Source organism: Dipodomys merriami, unplaced genomic scaffold (genome assembly GCF_024711535.1).
Source record: "Dipodomys merriami isolate MVZ:Mamm:240054 unplaced genomic scaffold, mDipMer1.0.p SCAF_3, whole genome shotgun sequence".
Lineage (NCBI taxonomy): Eukaryota > Metazoa > Chordata > Mammalia > Rodentia > Heteromyidae > Dipodomys > Dipodomys merriami.
The window spans coordinates 111,975,678-112,000,941 of NW_027204492.1; the positions used below are offsets into that span (position 1 = coordinate 111,975,678).

A 25,264-nucleotide genomic window follows, 5' to 3' on the forward strand; every position below is an offset into this window, starting at 1 on the left:
AAGTCTTACGCTCAGAAGGCCTAATATTAGCGAAGAGTTCCTTATGAGGCTTTAATATAAATGGATTTCCTGACTAATAACTGAAATAGCTCTGCCAGGAAAATGCAGCATTTTCTTCTCTAAGATTACTCTCGATTAGGATGTGATTTGATCAGTAGGTGGCACTGTTACATAGCTTTGGCAAGGTTAAGCCTTTGTTGGATTTCCTCCCCCCTTCACTCACCCCCCCACCCCCCTGCCTGTATATACACTCATCTACCCATATATAGGTATGGATACATATTTTCCTTTGTTGGGCAGTGATAGAGATTGAACCCAAGGCCTCATGTATAGTAGGCAAGTTCTCTATATCTCATAACCCCCATAAACCCTTAAAAAAAAAAAAAAAAAACGCCTTACATTACATGCTTGAGAGATGTTGTTCCCATCTTGCTTTCTGTATTCATCACTCCACATCAATGCATAGAGATCTTTCACAGCTTGCCCTGCTGTCTGCTTTATGGACGCATCAGTATTTATTTCACTGATCTTGTATTTAGGTTGTGCTGTTTGTTAGCCTTAAATCATACTGCAAATTAGTCTCCTTGTACCTGTGTTCTGCACCCACGTGTGGACACATCTGTGGGATGAATTCCTACAAGGGGAATTGCTAAGTCAGAGGATATGTACATTTTACATTTTGATGGCTCCTCTACACATAAGTGAGATGAAAACAATAAAACCTAATTGCTATTGAACATTTTTATGGGCTGCAATCAGTTTGCTGGAGAAAAATAGCCTTAAGAACCAGCAGTTGTGCTGATGGTGAGAAGTCTTATTAAAGTAAAAAAGACTTAAGGTGATAGAATCATAAAGCAGCCAAGACCGTGAAACCTGAGGAGTCACTTTACTTGAGCAAATAACAATTACTTACCTGAGTACCGGTGGCTCACACCTATAATCCTAGCTACTCAGGAGGCTGAGATCTGAGGATTGCAGTTCAAAGCTTGCATGGACAGGAATGTCTGTGAGACTTTCTCCAATTAACCACCAGAAAACTGGAAGTGGGAGCTGTGGCTCAAAATGGTAGAGCTCTAGCCTGTACCAGAAAAGCTCAGGAACAGTGCCTAGGCCCTGAGTTCAAGTCACAGAACTGGCACCAAACAAACAAACAAACAAAAACAAAGGAGAAATAGGTTTATCTCTAAAATGCTGTCTGAGAGTACACAGGAGTAAGTGAGGAAAGTACATTCTATTGTGTCATTTCTCTGCTTGATTCATGAGGTATAATAGTAGACTCTGAGGTGTGGCAGAATATTTAGGGATCTGCAGCAACTCTGTTCTTTGGGCCTGCTTCACAGAAGTCTCCACTGCCTTCTGGATGATGTTTACCAGGAACACAGCTGGACTTGTATTCTAAGTCTTTGTTAGTGTTGACATCTTTGACCTTGACTTTAGCTTTAGATCTCCAGTTCATCTGGAGTATAGTAGATGGTATCATGAACAGTTTTGATGTATGAGATACTTACAGGAGAAATGATTTTGATTTACTGTTTAGGCATGTGAATTTGTTAACCTGTAAGCATTTCTTTTATGTTTGTTGGAAGTTCTAACTTAAAAGTCTGAATACTCCTAAGATATCCCACTCTGGAAATAGAGTCCATGTTATCTGTTCAAAATATAGCAACAGCGTGGGTAAGGGTGTGTGTGTGGGAGGGGCTGGTTGCTTGTGGCTCACTCATGTAATCCTAGTTACTCAGGAGGCTGAGAGAGACCTAAAGGATCTCAGTTCAAAGCCAGCCCAGACAGAAAAATTTCAGAGACTTCATCTTTAAAAGAACCAACAAAAAGCCAGGCTGGAGGTATGGCTTAAGTGATAGAGTACCAGCTGAGCAAGTGTAAGTCTCTGAGTTCAAATCCTGGTACCACCACCAAGAAAACCTCACAACTATACACAACATATGCAATGGATGGTGCTATTGGTAAGGAGAAATTCAAAGTGTTTGCACTAAGATACAAATGGACAGCTGGGATGGCTATATTTTGTATTATTTCAATTTTATTTATCATAGATAAGACTTTATCCATTTTCCTCACATTTCACATTAGCATCAATTAGTGGTAACAAGGAGATTTCATTTTGACATCGTCATACATACATATAATAATGTACCTTGATCAAATCACCCTCTCTGTCACTCACTTTCTTCCCACCTCTCCTTCCTCCCCAAGCCAGTCTCAACAAGTTTCAATGTTCAGTTTTGACACATAGGCATAAAGTAGTTTGACTATATTTACCCTCTTCACCCTCTCCATTCTTCCCCTTTCACAGTAGGCAGGACCTGTTTTGCATTCCTGTCATTCTTTTTGTTGTTGTTGTTGTTACCAGTCCTGGGGCTTGAACTCAGGGCCTGGGCACTGTTCCTGAGGTTCTTTTGCTTAAGGCACTTGAGCCACAGTGCCATTTCTGGCTTTTAATGTGTACATGGTACTGAGGAATTGAACCCAGGGCTTTATAAGCATGCTAGGCAAGCACTCTACCACTGAGCCACATTCCTAGCCCTCATTCATTATTTTTAGTGTATGTTAATTCTTCAAAGAGGTTGCACTGTGGCATTTCCCACTTGCATATATTACACTTAAGTCAGTGTGAACCCTAGCTTACTCTCTCTTTCTTCATCCCCACTATTCCTCTTATTCAGCAGATTGCAGTAAGGTTTATTTTGCCATCTTCATTCACAGATGCAATGGATTTTTGGTATTGTTCAGCTTCTCACATCTTGTTTTTCTCCCTTCCCTCAATATACTTAAACAGGTCCCATAATTACAAATTTTTGATCTAACAATTTTTAAAGTTAAAAATAATTTTACATCTGGTAGTAGATTAGTGAAACATAGCCACTTAGACTTAAAAGTTAATTTATGCGAAGAGTAATTTTTGTTATACATTAAGCATAATGAATGCATTACATTTTCCTGCCTTTAGTTAAAGCCCTGTTTGAAATAGTTCCTCTTCCTTGTTTTTCAACACCTTTTTGTAGTATGCAAATTAAGAGATTTTAAAAAATAGCCCATTAAAAATAACCTTTTAGACAGCTTTTATTATTTTACTGTCTGATTTGCTTTTAGAATATTGAGGAAAGCATTTCCTAGCTGATAAAAAGATCTAATAGAAGTCACTCAGGAGTTGGTTTGAGCTTAAAGTTTTTTCCCCTCATAAGAGTGGTTATCAAGAATACAGCTATTATATGTGTAAAATAACCTTTTATGGACAAGTCTTGGAGCCTGAGTCATTTAATATTGTCTTTGTGTTAATTCTAGGTTCTGAGTTGATATCATGCTGTTAGCTTTGTATCTGGAGAAAGAAAAATTCTCCTAAAATGTTATCCTTGTACACTGTTGATTGGAATGTAAATAGATACCAGCAGTTATGAAAAACGGCAGAGAGGAAGCTGAAAAATTCAAAAGTAGATCTGCTGTATAACCTAGCAATTGTACTTGTGGCTATATATTCGAGAGATAAGAATGAAATTAATGCATCCAGAAGACATCTGCACTTCCACATTCATTGCAGCAATATTCACAATAGCCAAAGGTTAGAAGCAGCAGTGTCTGTCAACCATTGAATGAATAGCACTTCATCCATATACACCCATGGAATACTATTCAGCCTTCAAAAAGGAGATTTTGCCTTTTGCAACAATGCATAGGAACCTGGAGGACAGTGAATAAAGTGAAATAACACAACATAGGAAGATAGATACTGTCCCTTCTCACATGTGGAATCTAAAGAAGTTGAACTCAGCTGGGCACTGGTGGCTCATGCCTATTAATTTTAACTATTCAGGATGTGAGATCTGAGGATCACAGTTTGAAGCCAGCCTAGGCAGAAAAGTCCATGAGACTTTTATCTCCAATTAACACCAAAAAAGCTGGAAGTGGAGCTGGGACTCAAGTGGTAGAACACCAGCCTTGAGCAAATAAGGTTGAATGCGAGCTTGAGGTGCTGAGTTCAAGCCTTAGCACTAATACATGTGCGCCCATGCACACAAGACACACACACACACACACACACACACACACACATTGAATTCCTATAAACAGACAGTAGAAAGGTCGTGGAGTAGAAGAAATGAAGATGTTGGCTAAAGGGGAAAAGATTGCAGTTGTAAGATGAGTAATTCTGGAGATCAAATGTATAGCATAGTTACTATAGTTCTTTTTCTCATATGAGAAGAGTTTATTGACTAATAGACACTTTAAATTACCTTTATTTATTGGAAGATAGTTGGAGTAATTTTCCTAATGAACTGAAGAACAAAACTCGGTTCATGGTTTCAAAAATCTTATGCCTCAGTTCTTTTCTAAATGTATGCTTCGTCACATAATAGAAATTAATTTCTAAAAAATATTGTAGGGCTGGGAATGTAATTTAGTGGTAGAGTGCTTGCCTAGCATGCATGAAGTCCTGGGTTCGATACCACAAGCTGGAAGTGGCACTGTGGCTCAAGTGGTAGAGTGCTAGTCTTGAGCAAAAGATGCTTAGGGACAGTGCTGGGCCTTGAGTTCAAGCTCCAGGACTGGCAAAAAAAAATATTGTAAACAATCCAACAAAGACTGATGTGATTTGTACTGTATGACTATAGTTCTTAGAATAGTTCTTAATATTGTTTTTGTCTGTTTATTTATTGCCAATCCTGGGTGCTTGAAATCAGTACCTGGGCACTCTCCCTAGGGTCTTTTGCCCCCAGCTAGCACTCTACCACTTTGAGCTATGGTTCTACTACCAGTTACTTGGAGATAAGAATCTCACAGACTTTCCTGCCCTGGCTGGCTTTGACCTCTATCCTCAGATCTCAGCCTCCTAAATAGCTAGGATTATAGGGATGAGCCATCCCACGCTTGGGTTCTTAAAACACACATACAGCCACACACACACACACACACACACACACAAATTGTGATATTTGATATTAGTAATTGTTTCATAATGTATGCATACATTAAAACTTATGTTGGACATCTTGATCATATACAGTTTTGTCAACTATAGGAAAGCTTTAATAAAAACCATTCTCATCTGGGACATGATAGCCCATGCCTAAAGTATGTGGGCATCTTTTCCTTACCCCCTGCCCATTTAGTCCCTTGAACTGAGTCTGCTACATGAAAAGAGGCAGTGCAGCCTGCAGGGAGCCCCCATTAGTGAGTAATAAGGGTATCTGCAATGTTAACAAGAAATGATAAAATGAATATTGCAAAGCTAATGTATTTTAAAGCTTTTGTCCCTTGAGCTCAGTGGGCAATGCCTTAGAGGTATTTCAACCACTTGAAAGTGTGTGTGTGTGTGTGTGTGTGTGTGTGTGTGTGTGTGTGTGTGTGTGTGTGTGTGTGTGTGTGTGTGTGTGTGTGTGTGTGTGTGTGTGTGTGTGTGTGTGTGTGTGTGTGTGTGTGTGTGTGTGTGTGTGTGTGTGTGTGTGTGTGTGTGTGCGCACGCGCTGATCCTGCGGCTTTAACTCAGGGCCTAGGAACTGTCCCTGAGCTGTCCCAGTGCTTAAGGCTGGTGCTCTACCACTTGAACCACAGCTCTACTTCCACCTTGTTTGGTGTTAAATTGGAGATTATTGTCTCCCAGACTTTTCTGCCCTGACTGGCTTTGAATCTTGATCCTCAGATCTCAGCCTCCTGAGTAGCTAGGATTATAGGTGTGAGCCACCAATGCCTGGCTCCCATTTAATTTTTTCTCTGGCATGATTTCAGAGTTACTTGGAGTTTTAGATGAAATGTGTGCCTCTGTGTCAGCTTCTATAATGCTTTGCCGAAGGTGTTTGAAATAATGTATGTTTACTCTGTGAGGGGTTAATTGGTACCTAGAACAGAGGCTAAAATGAGAAGCTAGCATGGGCTACATACCAAACCTTAATAAAACACAAGAAAAACAAACTGTAGACTGGTGGATAGGAATGGAAGCTGGGACAATCAAAATAGTAGAACTTCAAATTTAACAGCATTCTAAAATAATCAGGACTGCATAGTGTGCTTATCTCAGGAATTAAATCAATTAACATGCTATATTGATTGAACAAAAAGATGCTCAGCAGAGATGCTAGTAGTTGGTCCATCATATTCATTCCTGCTGTTTACAGTCTCATCACAAAACAAGGAAAGACTAGTTCTTGGGAAAAAAAGGGAAAAACTATCTTTTACCAACCAGTACATATAAGATGGAGGGTACCAGAATCAAAGACAATGATTGCCAGGGATAAAACAATGGAAAAAGAAAAAAATGAAAAAAATAAGGAAGAACTAGTTATAATATATTGGTGACAATAAGGTCAACAACCAAAAAAAAATCTGTTGTTTCCAAGTCTTGGGAGTTCATTTCAATTAGCATTATTTTGTATGGTTATATGTATATAGCTATCGAGCTATACATCTATCTGATTTGGGGAGTGGAAGGGGAATGACAAAATGCTGAAGGGAAAAGGATGACCCATTGCAATGATACTCATAAGACACTATGTCGGAAATGAGCTTTAGAACTTGGGGGAGGGGAGGAGTGGGGGAGGGAAGGGATAGTGGGAGAATGACAAGGGAGGAGGTAACAATGTTCGACTAAAAATGTACTCATTACCTTACTCAGGTAACTGTAACCCCCTGTACAGCATCTTTGCAATAGAATAAATTTAAAAAAATGAAAACAAACCTAATGGTAACATTATAATAAGTTCTCATTGACACTAGCCAACAGGCTGGGGATATAGCTCAGTTGTAGGACTTTTGACTACCATGCTCAAAAGCCCTGGGTTCAATCCCCAGCACCATAAAAAGGAAATAAAAGGCCAGCTATTAAAGTTGTTTAGGTGAGACCAGCTCATGTATTAATTAATCCTACCTGTTCATGCATGAATTGATGAATTAATTAATTCATCAATTCATGCATGAATTAATCCTACCTGTTGGGAAGTCAGTTAGGTTTTACAATCCATAGCCTTATCTTCACCCTCTGAATGATAATTACTTCTCAGAAGTTCTCCAGCATTTTTCTGGTTAATTGAAGACAAGAGTCTCACAGCCTTTCCTGCCTAGACTGGCTTTGAACTGTGATCCTCAGATCTCAGCTTCTGAAGTAGCTAGGATTATATGTGTGACACACTGGTGCTCAGCTCATTATTTTTCATAAGACACATATTTCATATGGTTCTAAAAATCAAAATGTCAGTATGATATTAAGTGAAAAGTGGCTCTCTTATCCCTGTGTGAATCTATCCAGTCTCTCCTAATATATTAGTTTTTAGTGTGTACTTGTAGAATTTTTTTTTTGTGCCAGTCCTAGGGCTTGCACTTAGGGCCTGGGCACTGTCCCTGAGCTTTTTCTGCTCATGACTAGTGCTCTGCCACTTGAGCCACAGCTCTATTTCTGGCTTTTTGGTGGCTAATTGGATATAAGAGTCTTACTAACTTCCCTGGCTGAGTCGGATTCAAATGGTGATTCTCAGATCTCAGCTCCCTGCATTGCTAGGATTACAGAGGGTAGCCATTGATGCCTGGCTTTTTTTTTTTCTTAGACAAGGTCTTTGTAGCTTAGACTGTCTTAACCTTGATTCTCCTGCCTTAGTTTCTTTTTCTTTTTCTTTTTTTTGGGTCAGTCCTGGGGCTTGACCTCAGGGCCTGGGTACTGTCTCTGAGCTTCTTTTGCTCAAGACTAGCACTCTACCACTTGAGCCACAGCACCATTTCCAGCCTTTTTTGTTTATGTGGTACTGAGGAATCAAACCAAGGGCTTCATGCATGCTAGGCAAAGATTCTACCATTAAGCCACATTCCCAGCCCCTGCCTTAGTTTCTTATTGCTGGGATTATGAGCCTATGCAACGGGAATTTACTTTTTAAGTACATATGCAAATTGGAGTATTGTTGTCTATACTTTAAGTCACTGTCACCTACGTATCTTGGGACTGATGAAATTTGGCTACTTTAGTCCCATCTTGGCATAAGATCCTTACACTAACCTGACCTTTCCTGTCTTGTGAGATTGAACTCCCCAGAGATGTGCTTGGCCCAGTCTATCCTGTGGACTATGAGATATCCATGTACTTGAACTTGGGTAGACTGGGTAAGTATATGGTCATGTGCTCTGGTGCCCACTTTAGAGGGCCTTGAAGCTAATGGGGAAATGACAGCAGCCAAGTTGACTGATATATACAGTTTACTGTTTTTATGGATGTCAGTCTTATGGCTTGAATTCAGGGGTTGGGTGCTTGTCTCTGAGCTTTTTATGTTAAAGGCTAGCACTCTACCACTTGAGCCACAGCTCCATTTCCAGCTTTTTATTTTGGTCCTTAATTGGAGATAAGAGTCTCACTGACTTCCCTGCTCCAGGCTGGCTTTGAACCCCAATCCTCAGATTTCAGCCTTGTGAGTAGCAAAGATTACAGGCATGAGCCACCAGTACCTAGCCCAGTTTACACTATTGAATTCACTTGGTTAAAGAAACTTTTGGAGTCAAAGACCTTACTTTGTAAGCAGTGACTCTCATCTAAGGTTAGTGTAGTCTTTGGGAGGGCTTGTATAGTTGAAAACTATTCATTATTACCATTTTCTCCATTTTGAAGTGGCAGTGGTCCCATAGTTTTCTAATGTCAACTGCAGAATTAAAGCTTGGCAATTTGGCTTTTAGAGCATGAATTAGAAATAAATAATTGAAGAATATTACTCAGAATGTTGTTTTCCCGAACCATGGTGTAACGCTAGTAGATATGAGGTTATCCTTCAGTGATGAGTAGGGCACCTCTTGGCCTTGTGTTCCTTCTATTCCTTCAAGGGCTGTTCATTTAACAAAGCACAGCGAGTACCGGGAGATGGCCTAAAGACAAGTGTATGCTTTGGAAGTATGTTCCTTGCTAGGCATTGAACAGTGCAAAATGAGTTGTTAGTTCAGTGCTGGTGGCTCAACGCCTGTAATCCTAGATACTCAGGAAGCTGAGGTCTGAGGATTGCAGTTTAAAGCCAGCCTGGGCAGGAGACTCTTTTCTCTGATTAACCAACACAGAAAAGCTGGAAGTGGAGCTGTGGCTCAAATGGTAGGGCATTAGCCTTGAGCACAAAAGCTCAGAGACAGTGCTCAGGCTCAAGCCCTAGGACCTGCCTACACAAAAAAGTTGGAATTGGAAGTGATGCCAGAAACCAGTAGTTGAGGGAGAGCAAGGAACATAGTTATTCTCCTGGAAAAGTGGATAAAGTAAACTTGCTTCAGTATTCCTTCCATTGTGGTCTTGGGGCAAGGTCATAGAGCAATTCTTGGCCTCTTATTTCTTTAAACCTGTGTGTGTGTGTGTGTGTGTATGTGTGTGTGTGTGTGTGTGTGTGTGTGTGTGTGTGTGTGTGTGTGTGTGTGTGTGTGCGCGCTGACATGCTTGAACTCAGTGTACTCTCAGTTTTTTTTGCTCAAGGCTAGTGCTTTACCACTTAAGCCACAGCTTCGCTTTCACTTTTTGCTGGTTAATTAGGGATAAGAGTCTCATTTCCTGCCCAGGCTGGCTTTGAACTCTGATCCTCAGATCTTAGCTTCCTGAGTAACTACGATTATAGGCCTGAGCCACCTGCTCCTGGCTTAAAAAATCTTTGTGTTTTGCAGTGCTGGTGATCAAATCCAGGTTCTCATGAGCTTAGGCAAACACTACCCCTCAGCTACTTCCTAAGTCCCATTTTTAAATACATATTTTTATTGTAAAGATACTGTAAGGTAATGAGTACATTTCCTATCGAACATTGTTACCCCCTCCTTTGTTTTTCCCCTACCATCCTTCCCTCCCCACCTCTCCCACTCCCCCCCCCCCAAGTTGTAAAGTTCACTTTCAGCATAGTGTCTTGTATATCTCATTGTTACAATGGGTCAACCTGTATCCTTATTTCAGCATTTTGTTATTTCCCTTCTCCTCCCCAAATTAGAAAAATGTATATGTAAGATGCAGGGCAACGGAATCAAATACAGTGAAAACAGGGGTTATACCATGGGGGAAGAACCTACAAAAGAAACAAAAAAAATCATATATTACCTTATAAGCACACCAACCCAGATGCCCCTCAGTAGATGAATGGATCAAGAAAATGTGGTATATATATATATATATATATATATATATATATATATATATATATATATATATATAATGGAATTCTGTTTTTTTTTTTTTGTCAGTCGTGGGGCTTGAACTCTGGGCCTGGGCGCTGTCCCTCAGCTCTTCAGCTCAAGACTAGGGCTCTACCGCTTGAGCTACAGCGCCTCTTCTCTATATAATGGAATTCTGTGCCTCCATCAGAAAGAATGACACCGCCCCATTTGTTAGGAATGGCATGAAGTAAGCCAGGCCCAAAGAAACATAGGTCCCATGGTTTTCCTTATTTGCAATAACTAGTATATGTCTAAGACAAGCAGAAAAGGTAAAAAAAAAACTATGTACATATGACCATATAAGATGATGCTAAGGGGCTGGGAAGGTGGCTCAGTGCTAGAGCGCTTGCCTTGCATGCCTGAGGCCCTGGGTTCGATTCCTCAGTACCATATAAGCAAAAAGAAAAAAGCCGGAAGTGGCACTGTGGCTCAAGGGTAGAGTGCTAGCCTTGAGCTGAAGAGCTGAGGGACAGCACCCAGGCCCAGAGTTCAGGCCCCAGGACTGGACCCCCCCCCAAAAAAAGAAAAAAAAGATGATGCTAAGTCCCATTCTTTTAAATCTTAAGATTAGATGAATCAGCTTAAAGTTATTATTGTAATATTTTGTGCTGGTCCTGGGGCTTGAATTCAGGGCCTGGGCACGATCCCTGAGTTTTTCTAATCAAGGCTAATGCTCTACCACTTAGAGTCACAGCTCCACTTCTGGTTTTCTAGTGGTTAATTGGAGATAATAATCTCATGGACTTCCTTACCTGGTCTTGCTTTGAACTTTTATTCTCAGATTTTAGCCTTCTGAGAAGCTAGGATTAAAGGTGTGAGCCATCAGTACCCAGCCACCAGCACTTGGCTTATTTTTAAATTAAGTTATAAAGAGTCAGTACTCAGCAAAAGGAGACTTAATCCAAGGATATCTTTATTAACTATAACTGGAACCTCATAGTCAGATCATTATAATCAAAGAATTCAACCAGAGATGTTAGTAATTCCACATCAGAAAGATTCCCAGGGCTCAGGATGTTGTTTTCTTCACTGGGATATCTTTGTGACTAGCACTTGGAATTCTTCAAAACTAACTTCTCCATCTCCATTCTTGTCCAGTTCTTTAAAGAGGTCATCTAGGCTGCTTACAACCTGGTTTTAGACAAAAGGATGAGGGAGAAATGAAATGGAATTAGATAACCCTACACAATTCTGGGATATGGGGCATGGCAACATTTATTCCAAGAAGGTCTTGTGAATTTCCAGGCACAGGCTACTGATAGAGGTAGAAAAGCTGGTGCTAATTGTGGTATCAGTTCATGTCACACACCTAGGTACTTTCTTTTTTCCACTCTTACACATGTATTGTTTAATAATATTTTGGCTTTTTTTGGTGCCAGTCCTGGGGCTTGAACTCAGGGGCTATATACTATCCCTAGGCATTTTTGTTCAAGGCAAAATTTCTACCACTTGGGCTCCACTTATGGCTTCCTTTGGTGGCTGATTGGAGATAAGAATCTTACAGATTTTCCTGCCTAGGCTGGCTTTGAACTGCGATCCTCAGATCTCAGCCTCCCAAGTAGCTAGGATTACAGGTGGCAGCCATGGGTACCCAATTTTGGCTTTTTTTTTTTTTTGTCGGTCGTGGGGCTTGAACTCTGGGCCTGGGCGCTGTCCCTCAGCTCTTCAGCTCAAGGCAAGCGCTCTACCACTTGAGCTACAGCGCCACTTCCGGTTTTCTGGTGGTTTATTGGAGATAGGAGTCTCACGGTTTCTCCTGCCCGGGCTGGCTTTGAACCACGATCCTCAGATCTCAGCCTCCTGAGTAGCTAGGATTACAGGCGTTAGCCACCAGCGCCCGGCTGGCATATTTTTTTTGAATGCTTTATCTTTTATTTTTTTATTGTGAAAATACTGTACAGAGGGGTTACAATTACATGGGCAAGATAATGAGTACATTTCTTATCAAGCATTGTAGCCTCTTCCTTTGTTTCCCCTTCCCATCCCTTCCCATACCCCCCCCCGCCCCCCACCCAGTCCTCCCCGTCCCCCCCCCACCAAAGTTGTAAAGTTCGTTTTCGACATAACGACTTGTACATCTCATTGTTGCAGTGACCCATTGCAACAATTTTGGCATATTTTAAATTTGATTTTGTCCTTTTTCAGCGTAGGGGTCCATGGACTTTTACCAGACTACCCACAGACCACAAATAGCTGAGGACTCCGGCCCCAAGGTTTTCCTAGGAGTTGCTTTGTCTTGGGTTTCAAGCCTATGGCTAGCATATAGCTAGTGGAAGCAGGCAATGAGCACCCACTGGCTTGTACTGTGTTGAAGCTGAAGCCTTTAGGGTAGCCTGTACCCTCCACCTAGCTACCCTGTAGGGAGGGGGAGAGAGAGAGAGAGAGAGAGAGAGAGAGAGAGAGAGAGAGAGAGAGAGAGAGAGAGAGAGAGAGAGAGAGAGAGAGAGAGAGAGAGAGAGAGAGAGAGAGTGTGTGTGCGTGTGTGTGTGTGTGTGTGTGTGTGTGTGTGTGTGTGTGTATGTGTATGTTGATCCTAGAACTTGAACTCAGGACTTGAGCAGTATCTCTTCACTTTTTATGCTTAAGGCTCTGCTTTGGAGATTAATTGGATATAAGAATCTAATGGAAGCCTGTGCCCGTGGCTCACACCTGTAATCCTATCTACTCTGGAGGCTGATATCAAAGCCAGCCCAGGCAGGAAAGTCCGTGAAACTCTTATCTCCAATAAACCACGCAGAAAGCTGGAAGTGGCACTGTGGTTCAAGTGGTAGAGTGCTTGCCTTGAACTGAAGAACTGAGGGACAGCGCCCAGGCCCAGGGTTCAAGCCCCACGACCGATAAAAAAAAATGTGTTTTTTTTTTTAAAGAATCTAATGGAAAGCTGAGAATGTGGGCTTAGTGGTAGAGTGCTTGCCTAGCATGCATGAATCCCTGGGTTCAATTCCTCAGTATCACATAAATAGAAAAAGCCAGAAGTGGCACTGTGGCTCAAGTGGTTGAGTGCTAGCCTAGAGCAAAAGAAGCTCCAGGACAGTGCCCAGGCTGTGAGTTCAAGCCCCCGGACTGGCAATCAAAACAAAACAAAAAGCAAAAAAAAAAAAAAAATCTCATGGACTTTCCTGCATGGACTGTGATCCTCAGCTCTCAACTTCCTGAATAACTAGGATTATTGTTATGAGCTACCAGAACCCAACAAAATCTACTTTGTAGGTGAGGAAACTGAATCCCAGAGAAAGCCACTAACTTTCTAGCTAGTTAGCAGAGGACTTGAGGTTCCAACATGAACTCTAGAGCATAGCCTTGTAATGGAGACATCACCCTAGCTTTTCTCAAACTCTGGCCTGTAGCTCTCCTCTAGGGTATCCAAGATGACTTTGGTTGCTGGCTCACATGCTTTAGCATGTCAGGATCACCTTCACGAGCATACTGACCTTAGTAAACACAGATGGCCAGCCCTACCCAGAGCTGATAACTCACTAGGTGGGGAAGGCCTGGGAATCTGTATTTCCAACAGGTTCTCTCTCATAGTACTGATGGTGCTTGTCAGGGACCAGGCTTGAGAGCCACTGCTTGAAATGTCACCTGAAATCATAGGCTTTTCAATGATTGTTATTCCTGTGGTGTCTGAAGCAGACTTTTTTATTTTTTGTTTCTGTCATGAAACTCAAATTTTAACGCTGCTACTTGGCCTTTTTAAGTAGCAGTCTGTGGCGAAATAGCACTTAAGAAACCTATGGAAATAACAGTTTCATTTAGATCTGCTTCAAATTATCTATATCTGAACATACATAAAATTTTATTTAAAAACCATATAAGCCTGGTGCCAGTGGCTCTTGCCTATAATCTTAGCTACGCTAAAGACTGGGATCTGAGGACTGTGGTTTGAAGCCAGGCCAAGCATGCAAGTCTGTGAAACTCCAATAAACTACCAAGTAATAAACTCAAATAAATTACCAAAAAGAAGCTGGAAGTAGAGCTGTGACTCAAGTGGTAGAGCAGTAGCCTTAACAGAAAAGCTCAGTGACAGTGCTTAGTTCCTTAGTCAAGCCCCAGGACCAGCATACAAAATCAAACAAAAAACCCCAACAAAACAAGACATACAGCCCATAGAACATTTGCCAAGTGTGGTGGTATGCACTATAATCCTAGCATTTGGGAGACAGAGACAATTAGATCATTAGTTCAAGGCTAGCTGGGCTATAGACTGAGTGGGCTATGTAATGATATTTGTTTCAAAACGATAGTAAAACATCAGCAACAAAACACATATACACACATAGTTAAATTTACCATCTTCTTTTTTTTTTTTTGGGTGCTGATCCTAGGGCTTGAACTCAGGGTCTGGGCACTGTTCCTGATTTTCTTTTGCTCAAGGCTACTGCTCTACCACTTGAGCCACAGTACTACTTCTGGCTTTTTCTGAGTGATTTATTGGAGATAAGAGTCTCATGGACTTTCCTGCCTGGGCTGGTTTGAACCATGATTCTCAGATTTCAGCTTCCTTAGTAGCTAGGATTACAGGCATGAGCCACTGGCGTCTGGCCTATATTCAGTTTCTTATGCAACAGATAGGCAAGATATATTTTAACTGTTAGGATTCCTACAAAGATACTTGGACTAAACTCTAAGATAGTTGTTCATATGTTTATAAATATGCAGTCTCGTCTTCGATAGAAGGTGATGGTATAAATAGTGTAGCTGTCAAACTTTAGCAATTATTTTTTTTATTGTGAAAATACTGTACAGAAGGGTAACAATTACATGGGCAAGATAAAAACTTTAGCAATTCTTATGCAAATTTGTTTGGTACCTATAAGCTGACTTTCAGAGCTTGCCATTAGTCTTTGTACTCCCCCCCAAATTATAATAGTCTGTCCTTTTATAGGAAATATACAAAATACAGAAGAATTTACCACTCTCACCATTGATTATGTACACTTTCCTGGTAGATTACTTTTCTTCCTTTTGGAAAAAATTTAAAGGCTTTAAAAATTTTAATACTTCTCCAAGTTTTGTCTGTTTTTAATTAAAAAGAACCTTTTTATTGCTTCTTGGCCTTTGGGCTAAAATCAGTTGTAGTATGTGTGGTTATTAGTATAATATCTAACACATTCTCTAGCCAAGAAGTGGCTAGAGGAATCCATTTACTATATTAAATGGACTTTTGGAGCAAGAAGAGAAAATAGGAGCTTGCTTTACTCACTCTGCATTGACCTGACATCATAGTACATCAGCAACAGGGCACCTCATCCCTCATCTATTTAAGGTTGTCCCTACCCACAGATCTCTGGTTAGCATCTCAGAGTCAGCCCTCAGATCCTACAAGAGCTCCTCTTCTCCCCTCCCACCATCAGCAGCTAGTTCTCCATGTAGTACAGATGGGTACTTACTTTGAGCAGACTGGGGAATTCAGCCTGAATCAATAGCTTCAGCTCATCCTTAGACAGCTGGTCTGGATCACCTTCTTTGGCTGCATATTTTTTGAAAATGTTCTTTAGTTCTTCAGGAGACTTTTTAGCACTCATTCTTGTGTTCTGTACATTTGGGAAGAAAAGGAACTTACCGAAAAGCTCAGAGTTGTATGCTGAGTGTTGTCAAGAGTTTAGTACTATTAGGCACTGTTTGGGCAAAGGTTAGAGGAGAATAAGGATAAGAGAGGGAAGGATAAAAGACGGAAGGAGAAGAGAGGATCATAATGGGAACATCACTAGTACTTATCAACACTCTTTGAAAGCAATTATTGTGCCTCTGGAGGCGTAGCACAATACCCGTATGCACAAGGCCTTGGGTTCTATTCCTAGCAGCACACATAGATCCCACCATCACCACCATCATCATTGTCGTTTAATTGAATGTCTACTCAGAGTACATCTGTGAGAAAATAGTCCCCAGAGACAAATATTTTGCTTAGTAAAGTAACAGCATGCACTTTTTCATTTACATGGTCTATACTCTGTAGGCTGTAATCTTGAGGAGTACCTGATCCCAGCTGTTGGCATCTTAAGTTTCCCTGGTGATATCTTTAGATAGCACCAGCTCACTTTCTCTCCAGATCATTTTGAGCTGTCATTCCATTCTAAAAGGAAGCAAAGTATTATTGCAAGCAAAAGAAGCTCTAGATGGTACTAAGATCATACTGACCTGGTCACCCGACAGTGGAGCCACTTAGAAGAACCGAGTAAGTGCATGAAGAGCTGAGAAGAATCATGCGACTTTTATAGTCTCTACAGACACACCACCCAGATTATGAAATTTTCCTTTTGTTTGCCATTTAAGGCTAATTATTAATGGTTTTTGAAACCCAAGCAGAAGACTTCATGAACCTCTTAATTAAGGTCAAGATCCAATAAAGGGCCATCTCAACAGTTGCTTAATGGTTCAGAGTCCCAAGAGTAAGCCTGAATGTTTTTTCTCCCTTAGATTATATTTTCCCTTCAGTGTAGAATTATGATTATTTACCCACAGTTCATATTTCAGAAAGCTTTTCTATGGAATACTATTTTCAGTGTAGCTTCATATTTCAGCTTGATAAAATCTTCATATTTAGAAAAAATTGCTGTCACAGAAGGACAATATTGTATGACAAAAAAAAAAAAAGCACAGTATGGTCTGTGCACTGGTGGCTATGCGTGTAATCCTTGCTACTAAGGGGGCTAAGATCTGAAGATCATGATTCAAATCCAGCCCGGGCAGGAAAGTCCATGAGACTCTTATCTCTAATTAATCTGCCACAAAATCTGGAAGTGGAGATGTGGCTCAAGTGGCAAAGCACTAGTCTTGAGCACAAAAGCTCAGGAACAGTACTCAGGCCCTGAGTTCAAGCCCAATGTTGGGTGCAAAAACAACCCCAGCACAGAATGGTTCTTGAAGTCCCTCTGAGTCATGTATGTGCTAAGTGTTCTAATATTTGAATACATGAATGAATAAAAACGTGTTGCTTCAGAAGCAGGCATAAGAAATGGGAAGAAAGTGGCGCTGTAGCTCAAGTGGTAGAGCACTCGCCTTGAGCTGAAGAGCTGAGGGACAGCGCCCAGGCCCAGAGTTCAAGCCCCACGACCGACAAAAAAAAAAAAAAAAAAGAAATGGGAAGAAGATACATGATAATTTGTGCTTTTACTTGGCAAAGCAAGTTTACTGAGTGACATGGTCTTTTTTTTGTAACTTTTTCGTTACTGATCCCATGACTTTTTGCTTCTCATCCATATGTGTATGTGTGTGTCTATTCAGTCTGTACCAGAATTATATATATATATATATATATATATATATATATATATATATATATATGCACACACAAAAATATACATACACAGACATACACATGTGTGTATATATATGTAGAAATATATATTTCTACCAAGTTATAAAAAACAGTTGTCATCTTCTTAGACAATTAGAAATACTTGAAACTTTTTGTAACTGCCAGGATTTAAAATTAGAGACAAAATTGATTTCTACTGGAAAGCATTTCATGGAATAACTAGGACATTTCCAGGGGCCATTGATCATTAATGCTGATTGTAACTCACAGAGAGAGCTTCCAGATAGACTTCAATAGCACTTAACAGCTTTTAAACACATGTACATTTCCACATGTGTCATTTTCTCTGGCCAGCATTATATCACCTTCAAATTCAGGCTTGAAATATCAGACAATATTTCTCCTGTATGTTTTTCTAGCTCTAAAATTCTAGGACCTATTTCCGTTGTAGAACAAATGTAAAATCTTATAGACTTCCTTTAAAGCTTCCCACCAGTCCTGAGCATTTCTCATTCCATGTGTCTTTGCTGTCTTGCAAGTGTTGTTATTTTATTACACTATATTTATCTCTGGTATGCTCCAGTGTACACTATGTATTAACTCACTGGTTGGAGTTATGACAGGCATTGTGATTTTTTATTTTTTTGTCAGCCGTGGGGCTTGAACTCTGGGCCTGGGTGCTTCAGCTCAAGGCAAGTGCTCTACCACTTGAGCCACAGTGCCACTGCCGGTTTTCTAGTGCTTTATTGGAGCTAATGATAGTCTCATGGACTTTCTTGCCTGGGCTGACTTTGAACCATGATCCTCAGATCTCAGCTTCCTGAGTATTTAGGATTACGGCGTGAGCCACCTGAAAGTTAAGCCAGGCGCTGTCCCTTAGCTCTTCAGCTCAAGGCTAGCACTCCACCAATTGAGCCACAGGGCCACTTCCAAGTTTTTCTGCTTATGTGATGCTGAGGAATCAAACCCAGGGCCTCATGCATGCAAGGCAAGCGCTCTACCACTGAGCCACCTTCCCAGCCCAGCAATGCATTTAAATAAAGATTTTAGAAAATGTCTATTGTTTTTCCATGTTGAATTTGTTCTCATGGAATAAAGAAGGCTTTTGTGAAAATCATAGCATATTTTTTCCCTTAACATCTTTTTTTTTAAACTAAGGATTTTATTTGGAATACAGAATTGCCGCTATTTGACTAGATCTTAAAACCCTTCACTGTAATGCTTCTAAAAGTTTTTAGTGTTTGTTTTTGAAGGACTTAATCTATTTGTTTGTTCTCTTATAAGTCTCTTTGTAATACGGCTTTTTAAAGTATAATTTTATTGTTATTATTAAGGTGATGTACAGAGAGGTTACTATTTCATAAGTCAGGTAATGAGTACATTTCTTTCTCGGACAGTGTAACCCCTTCCTTTACTCTCTCCCAATTTCCCTTTCCCTTTCCTGCCCACAAGTTACATAGTTCATTTTTCACATAGTGTATATTGAATAGCACGACTGACTTTATTCATGCTTCCTACCTCCCTTTCTGCAGTCCCCCTTTGTCTCCTCTAAAAAGAAAAACAGAAGCAAAACAAACACTACTGTCACTACTGCCAACAACAACAACAACAAAAGCCACATTTCCATTTTCTGGAATCCTTAATATCTTTTAAAAATATTTTAAACAGTGGACACTGGTTGCTTATTCCTGTAATCCTAGCTACTCACGAAGCTGAGATCTGAGGATTGTGGTTCAAAGCCAGCCTGGGCAGGAAAGCCCATGAGACTCTTAAGCTAAAATGAAACTTGTGGCTCAAGTGTTATAGCACTAGCTAGCCTTGAGCAAAAGAAGCTCAGAGACAGTGCCCAGGCCCTGAATTCAAGCCCCAGGACCTGTGCATGGGGGGGGGGGTACCCGCGCACGTGCACACGTGTGAACACACACACACAAATATTTTAAATCTTCAGTAAAGTGGCAAGAATAGTAAAATGAACCTTTTCATTAGATTCGTTGTTAGCATTTCCACATTTTTTTCTTTCTGTGGACCCATATTTCCCCCCCTAAACTATTTGGGAATAATTTGTGGATATCCACTAGCTTCTTCTAAATATGTTAGCATGTGTCTTATAAAGAAAAAGATACTCTCCTACATAGCCATGGTGCTGTTACCACAGACCATATTCAAGCCTCTCTGGTTGTTGAGATACCACTTTTTCTTGTCTGCTGGTCCTGGGGCTTGAATTTAGTGGCTGGGTTCTGTCCTTGAGATTTCTTTTTTGGTCCTTGAGCTTTTTTTTCTCAAGGCTAGTGTTCTACCAGCTCTACCTCCAGATTTTTTGATAGTTTTAGTGGAGAAGAGTCTCACTGACTTTCCTGCCCGGGCTGGCTTTGAACTGTGATCCTCAGATCTCAGCCTCCTCAAGTGGCTCAGCTAGAAGCCACCTGCCTCTGAGATAGCATCTTAAATCATGATGTATTCTCTCAAATGATCACTTGTGAGCTAAAGTGATGGATGCTTATTATATTTCTCATGTCTCTACTGAAGAAATGATTTGAATAACTATCTAATTTTACTATTGATAGATTATATGACATGTCACATTTCCTTAACACACAGCACATATCATATGTAATATAGATGATATATATATATAAAATACATGTACATATACATTCTAAGAAGCACTTTTGGAACAATGTTGACTACTAGTTCTCTCATTTCAAGGGAAAAAACTCTGATTAAATTCTGCTTGTCAGAACTAAGGCTTATAACAAATGCTGACAGACCTTGGAAAACAACTTGTGGGTCTTCTCTGTGTTTTGCTTGCTCATCTCCAGTGACTTCTCTCATGCCTTATTTTTCTCTTTACACACCGATTCAAAGCATGAGGGTAAACCTGCAGTCAGAAACACAAAATCCACTAATAGATATCCTCATGAAACATTAACTAAAACTATATGGAGACAAGCGATAAATGTAGGGTGTGTTCACAAGAGTGCATTTTGAAATGAAAGAAGGGAGAATAATGACAGGTACAAGGTTGGTAATGGAAAAAATGGAGAGGCAAAGGTTATTTATCACTTTGCTGTTCAATTGCTTGATCTTTGAACAGACTTAATTTTTTTCAGGAACTTATTTTTTTTCAGAATAAGTTCTCAGGAGCTTCTTCAGAATAAGTTCCTGAGAACTTATTCTGAAAGTTCTGGAAACTCTACGCTTCTATGGCTGTGTTACCCAGTGCAAAGTCAGCAGCATGGATTACTTGAAAAATTTCCCATTGGGAAGAGTGTGGTACAGTGTTAACTAATGTCCCCAGACCTTGCAAAACAAGATGGGTGTGAAATGTTGTCATATGTTCTTGTTATCCATGATCATACCCTTTATACCAAATTATAGTTAATCTCTGAAAGGGACAGCTTACCTGTCCCTTTATCTGGTCCTTACCTGGTATCTGCCCTCCATGGACCCTCAGGTAGAGTTCATTTTCTTAACTATTTCTAGCTTTTGCCTGACCCTGTGAGCCTCACTGTTCAGGTCTGCTTATGTTTGTCTTCAGGTCTGGTGTTCCCAGGGGCCTCTGGATCATAACCCGTGCTTACTGAGGATTTTTGTTTTGTTCTTTACCAAGGGCACTGTATTACCCTAGGCACCTGACTCCCATGACTTCTTGAATTTCTTGAAGCTGCACTGCTTTGAAATGGCTGCTGTTCTTCCCTCTGGTCTATAGGTATAGCTAAGGACTGCATTAGGTTCTTATTGCTGCTAAAACAAATGACCACAAACAGTGACTTGAAACAACAGAAATCTATTGTCCTTCAGTCCTGGAAGTCAGAAGTACAAAGTGGGTGGACAGGCTTCTGAAAGTTCTAGTAGAACAGTTTTTATTTTATCATCTATAGGGCACTTATTCACAACTCCAGCCTCCATCCTCAAAGTTAACAGTGTAGCATCTTCCAATCTCTCTCTCTGATCTCTGTCTCACCATCATGGCTCCTTCTGTTTCCAACCCCTCTTCCTCTGCCTCCTTCTGTGTCTGTATGAGTGTGTGTGTGCATGCCTGTATATGTGTGTGTGTGTGCATGCACATGTGTGCCAGTCCTAGGGCTCGAACTCAGGGCCTGGGCATTGTCCCTTAGCTTTTTCACCTAAGGCTGGCACTCTATCACTTGAGGCACAGCTCCATTTTCAACTTTTTGGTGGTTAATTGGAGATAAGTGTCTTACAGACTTGCCTACTTGGGCTAACTTACAGCTATGATCCTGCAGTCTCAGCCTCCTGAGTAACTAAGATTCTAGGCATGAGCAACCAGTGCCTGGCTCCCTCCCATTTTTAAAGGTCCATGTAGTTACACAGAGGTTACCATTATAACCTAGGATAATCTTCTATTGAGAGGGTGGGTCCTTATATAGAAATACTTAAATCTTTCCCTCTGTCTTTCTTTGCCCATATGATGCCATCAGCCATGCCATGCCATAGCAGGAAGACTCCCAGGAGTCTTTATCACATCTATGAGTCTTTGACCAAGTGAGGTTTCAAGTTGTTATGTTCCCAGGACTATGATGTGGACATCTCCTCCAAGGACTGACTGAAAATAAACAATGTATAAAAATTATTAGGCCGAATCCCTAGTACAGAAAAAAAGTCTTTAGAAATTACTTTTAAAAATGATATATCTCAGGGGCTGGGAAGTTGGCTCAGTGGTAGAGCACTTGCCTGGCATGCCTGAGGCCCTGGGTTCGATTCTCAGCCCCACATAAGCAAAAAGAAAAAAAATGATATATCTCAGGCTGGGAAGGTGGCTCGGTGGTAGAGTGCTTGCCTTGCATGCATGAGGCCGTGGGTTCATTTCCTCGGCACCACATAAGCAAAAAGAAAAAAGCCGGAAGTGGTTCTGTGGCTCAAGTGGTAGAGCGCTAGCCTTGAGCTGAAGAGCTGATGGACAGCGTCCAGGCCCAGAATTCAGGCCCCACGAGTGGACCAAAAAAAAAAAAAAAAAAAAAAAAAAAGATATATCTCTGACCTTCTACCTAAGTTTTTGTGAATCCATGTTTTTTAACTTTTTATGCTAAGATTTGTTGGTGGTTGTCTTGTTTTTAATGCTGGTCCTGGGAATTGAACTCAAGGCCTGGGTGCTATCCCTGAGCTCTTTTTGCTCAAGACTAACACTCTACTGCTTTTTGGCGATTATATTAGTGATCAGAATCTCACGTACTTTCCTGTCTGGGCTGGCTTCAATCCATGGTCCTCAGATCTCAGCCTCCTGAGTAGTTGAGATTACAGGCCTGAGTCACCAGTGTCTGGCTATGCTTTGTTTTTATATAGTGAACATAGCACTGGTATTAATTATGAGGATGATAGGGAGAACAACTAGATAGTACCCCTAAAGCATGGACTCTTGTGGAATGGTTTGGAGAAGGCATCTTTAGGACATTAGTCAAGAATTGGACTGTGTGGTTGGGAGGTGAGAGGAAAAGGGAGAATCCTCAAGCATTGGATACTTGTAGTTAGAATCCATGAGGAGAGCTCAATCTAGCTGTGCTCGTGCAGAAGGTAAGACCCAAATAACACCGTGGAGACTTTAATTTGGTCTGCAGCGACAGAGGTTGCTAGGACAGGTAGCATATTAGTGTACTACTGATAGAAAGCTGGATTGTACTGTATGTATAACTTGTGCATGATTTATCCAGAATTCAAATCAGAGTAGAGCTTAAAAAAATCATTGCAACAATGAGATGTACAAGACATTAGGTTGAAAAACGAACTTTACAACTTTTGCGGTGGGGGGGGTGGGAGGGCAAGGATGATAAGGGGAAACAAAGTAGGAGGCAACAATGCTTGATAAGAAATGTACTCATTATCTTGCCCATGTAATTGTAACCCCTCTGTACAGTATTTTCACAATAAAAAAACATTAATTTAAAAAATCAGAGAAATCTAATGGGCCAAAGGAAAAGAACAGGGCAGGAAATCTTTGCAAAGGATCAATTTTGTAAGTCTGAGTGAATCAGTGTTAGGTGTCCAAGAGACCTGAAATGGTCTGCTGATAGGTAGACTTTCCTATTGTCCCCAGGTGAAATAGAAATACTCAAAGGCAAGGCTGGGTCAAGTAGGCCCCAAACACACCACCATGAGGAAGTTCATTGGTGATAAGAGAATATAATTTCCTTAAACTTCATTGTTTAAGGCGCCTGGGTCACTGAGGGACTTGAACCCCTTACACTTTTATTGAGGGTTGCAGAAGACATTAGTAAAGGTTAATTAGTGCCATATTTTATCCTTTTGTGCTACTTTTACGTCTCCTAAGGCTTTATTACTTATTGATCATTTTTATTTTTCTCATGCTGTGTGGCTCAGTTCCAAGGAAAGGACAGATCAAGGGATCGGATGACAGCTATCATTTCAGTCAAATTAGAGGCCAACACTATTGTTTTCCAATGGAAAAAGCACTTAAGATGCAAAATCTAGGGTATACTGGAATAAAAATCTAAAGTATACTTGAGGTTTTTTGACCATGTAACAATGGTTCAATAGGCATGTTTTGAAACTTTCAGGCTGTGTGTGTGTGTGTGTGTGTGTGTGTGTGTGTGTGTGTGTGTGTGTGTGTGTGTGTGTGTGTGTGTGTGTGTGTGTGTGTGTGTGTGTGTGTGTGTGTGTGTGTGTGTGTGTGTGTGTGTGTGTGTGTGTGTGTGTGTAAGAAGTGAATGCAAGGAACAAAGGTGTTTTGGTTTTTTCCTGTTGAATCAGTCTGCTTATAACCCGAGGGCCCATCAGCCACCATTCTTTGGAGCTGCATTGTCTGTTAACTCTGTGGGGTAGCTTTGTGCTAGGCATGGGCAGAAAGGCAATGTGTTCTCTGTTCACCTTGCCCCAGCCTTCCATTCCCAGAGTGGATTACCCAGGCTGTACCCATCCTAGGTTGTTCTTTGTGTGGGATGGGTATGCCTGGCTGAAGCCCAGAGATCTCTCTCCCTGGAACCTTCCCTGCCAGCTCTCAGTCTACTTTTCTCTGTTCCCTGCTTCTCTGGGCATCATTTGGAGTTGATCAAGTTTCCTGCTCTTTCACATGTTCTTCAACGAAATTCTCCTTCTCCACTGCTTCCTGTGGTTGCACATTTTAGTCAGGGCATCACCATGGCTCTCATACCTTGGGATTTCTTTCTGTGCTATCATTTTACAAGGTCATATTTCTTATTTCTGAACATGGCATGGACAGTATGAACTAATACCCTCGTGTCAGGTATTAATAATAGTTCACACGTGATGTCTTAAACTTGTGTTTTCATTATAATAACAATATGGACAAAGCCAACAATTCAGAAGGTCTATAATGAAAATGACAGCACTCTTCACTCCTTTCTCTACTACCTTCTCCTATTCTAGCTGTTTCTCTTGGTATTTGCCTATAGGTTTCTAAGTAGTGTTATCACCATTCCTGAATTTTCAAATTTCTCCCTATGTTGAAGGAATACTTAATGGCTTTAAGCATTTAATATTCACTGAGTTCTCTTTCTCTCAATCCTCACCACCACATTTCAGCTTTGGAATTCTTGATGGGGCTTGAACTCGATCCAGGCGCTGTCCCTGAGCTATTTTGCTCAAGGCTAGCCCTCTACCACTTTGAGTTTTCTGGTGGGGAGATAAGAGTCTCACAGACATTCCTGCCTGGGATGGCTTTGCAATCCTTAGGTCTCAGCCTCCTGAGTAGCTAGGATTACAGGTGTGAGCCATTAGTGCCCAGCAAGGAATTGTTTTATTTTATGGAGATATTTGTCAATTTCATTCCAAATACCCCCAAATGCAAGTTTTCTCTGGATAATTTTACTTGTTCTCAGTGGTTCATACTAGAATATTTCTTTTCTTTGTGGTAGC

At 40.8% G+C, this 25,264-nt stretch overlaps 2 protein-coding genes and 1 pseudogene across 6 annotated transcripts in view; 2 read left to right on the top strand and 1 right to left on the bottom strand.

The window, feature by feature from the left end:
- Ctps2 (CTP synthase 2) overlaps positions 1-25,264 on the top strand; it is a 100,794-nt gene that overhangs the window by 35,618 nt on the left and 39,912 nt on the right. The gene's annotated exons all lie outside the window — the stretch shown is intronic.
- On the bottom strand, positions 11,179-15,677 carry S100g (S100 calcium binding protein G). The gene is made up of 2 exons (XM_070039287.1): positions 15,543-15,677; positions 11,179-11,283 (listed from the first exon to the last, which is right to left on the bottom strand). The coding sequence occupies exons 1-2, from the start codon at positions 15,675-15,677 to the stop codon at positions 11,179-11,181; spliced, it is 240 nt and encodes a 79-aa protein (XP_069895388.1).
- On the top strand, positions 15,196-15,402 carry LOC138840568 (U2 spliceosomal RNA; annotated as a pseudogene).

Coding starts and splice junctions, on each gene's coding strand:
- S100g (XM_070039287.1), bottom strand. CDS start 15,677: ATGAGTGCTAAAAAGTCTCCTGAAGAACTAAAGAACATTTTCAAAAAA. Junction 11,284..15,542: donor AATTCCCCAGTCTGCTCAAA/GTAAGTACCCAT, acceptor GTCTAAAACCAG/GTTGTAAGCAGCCTAGATGA.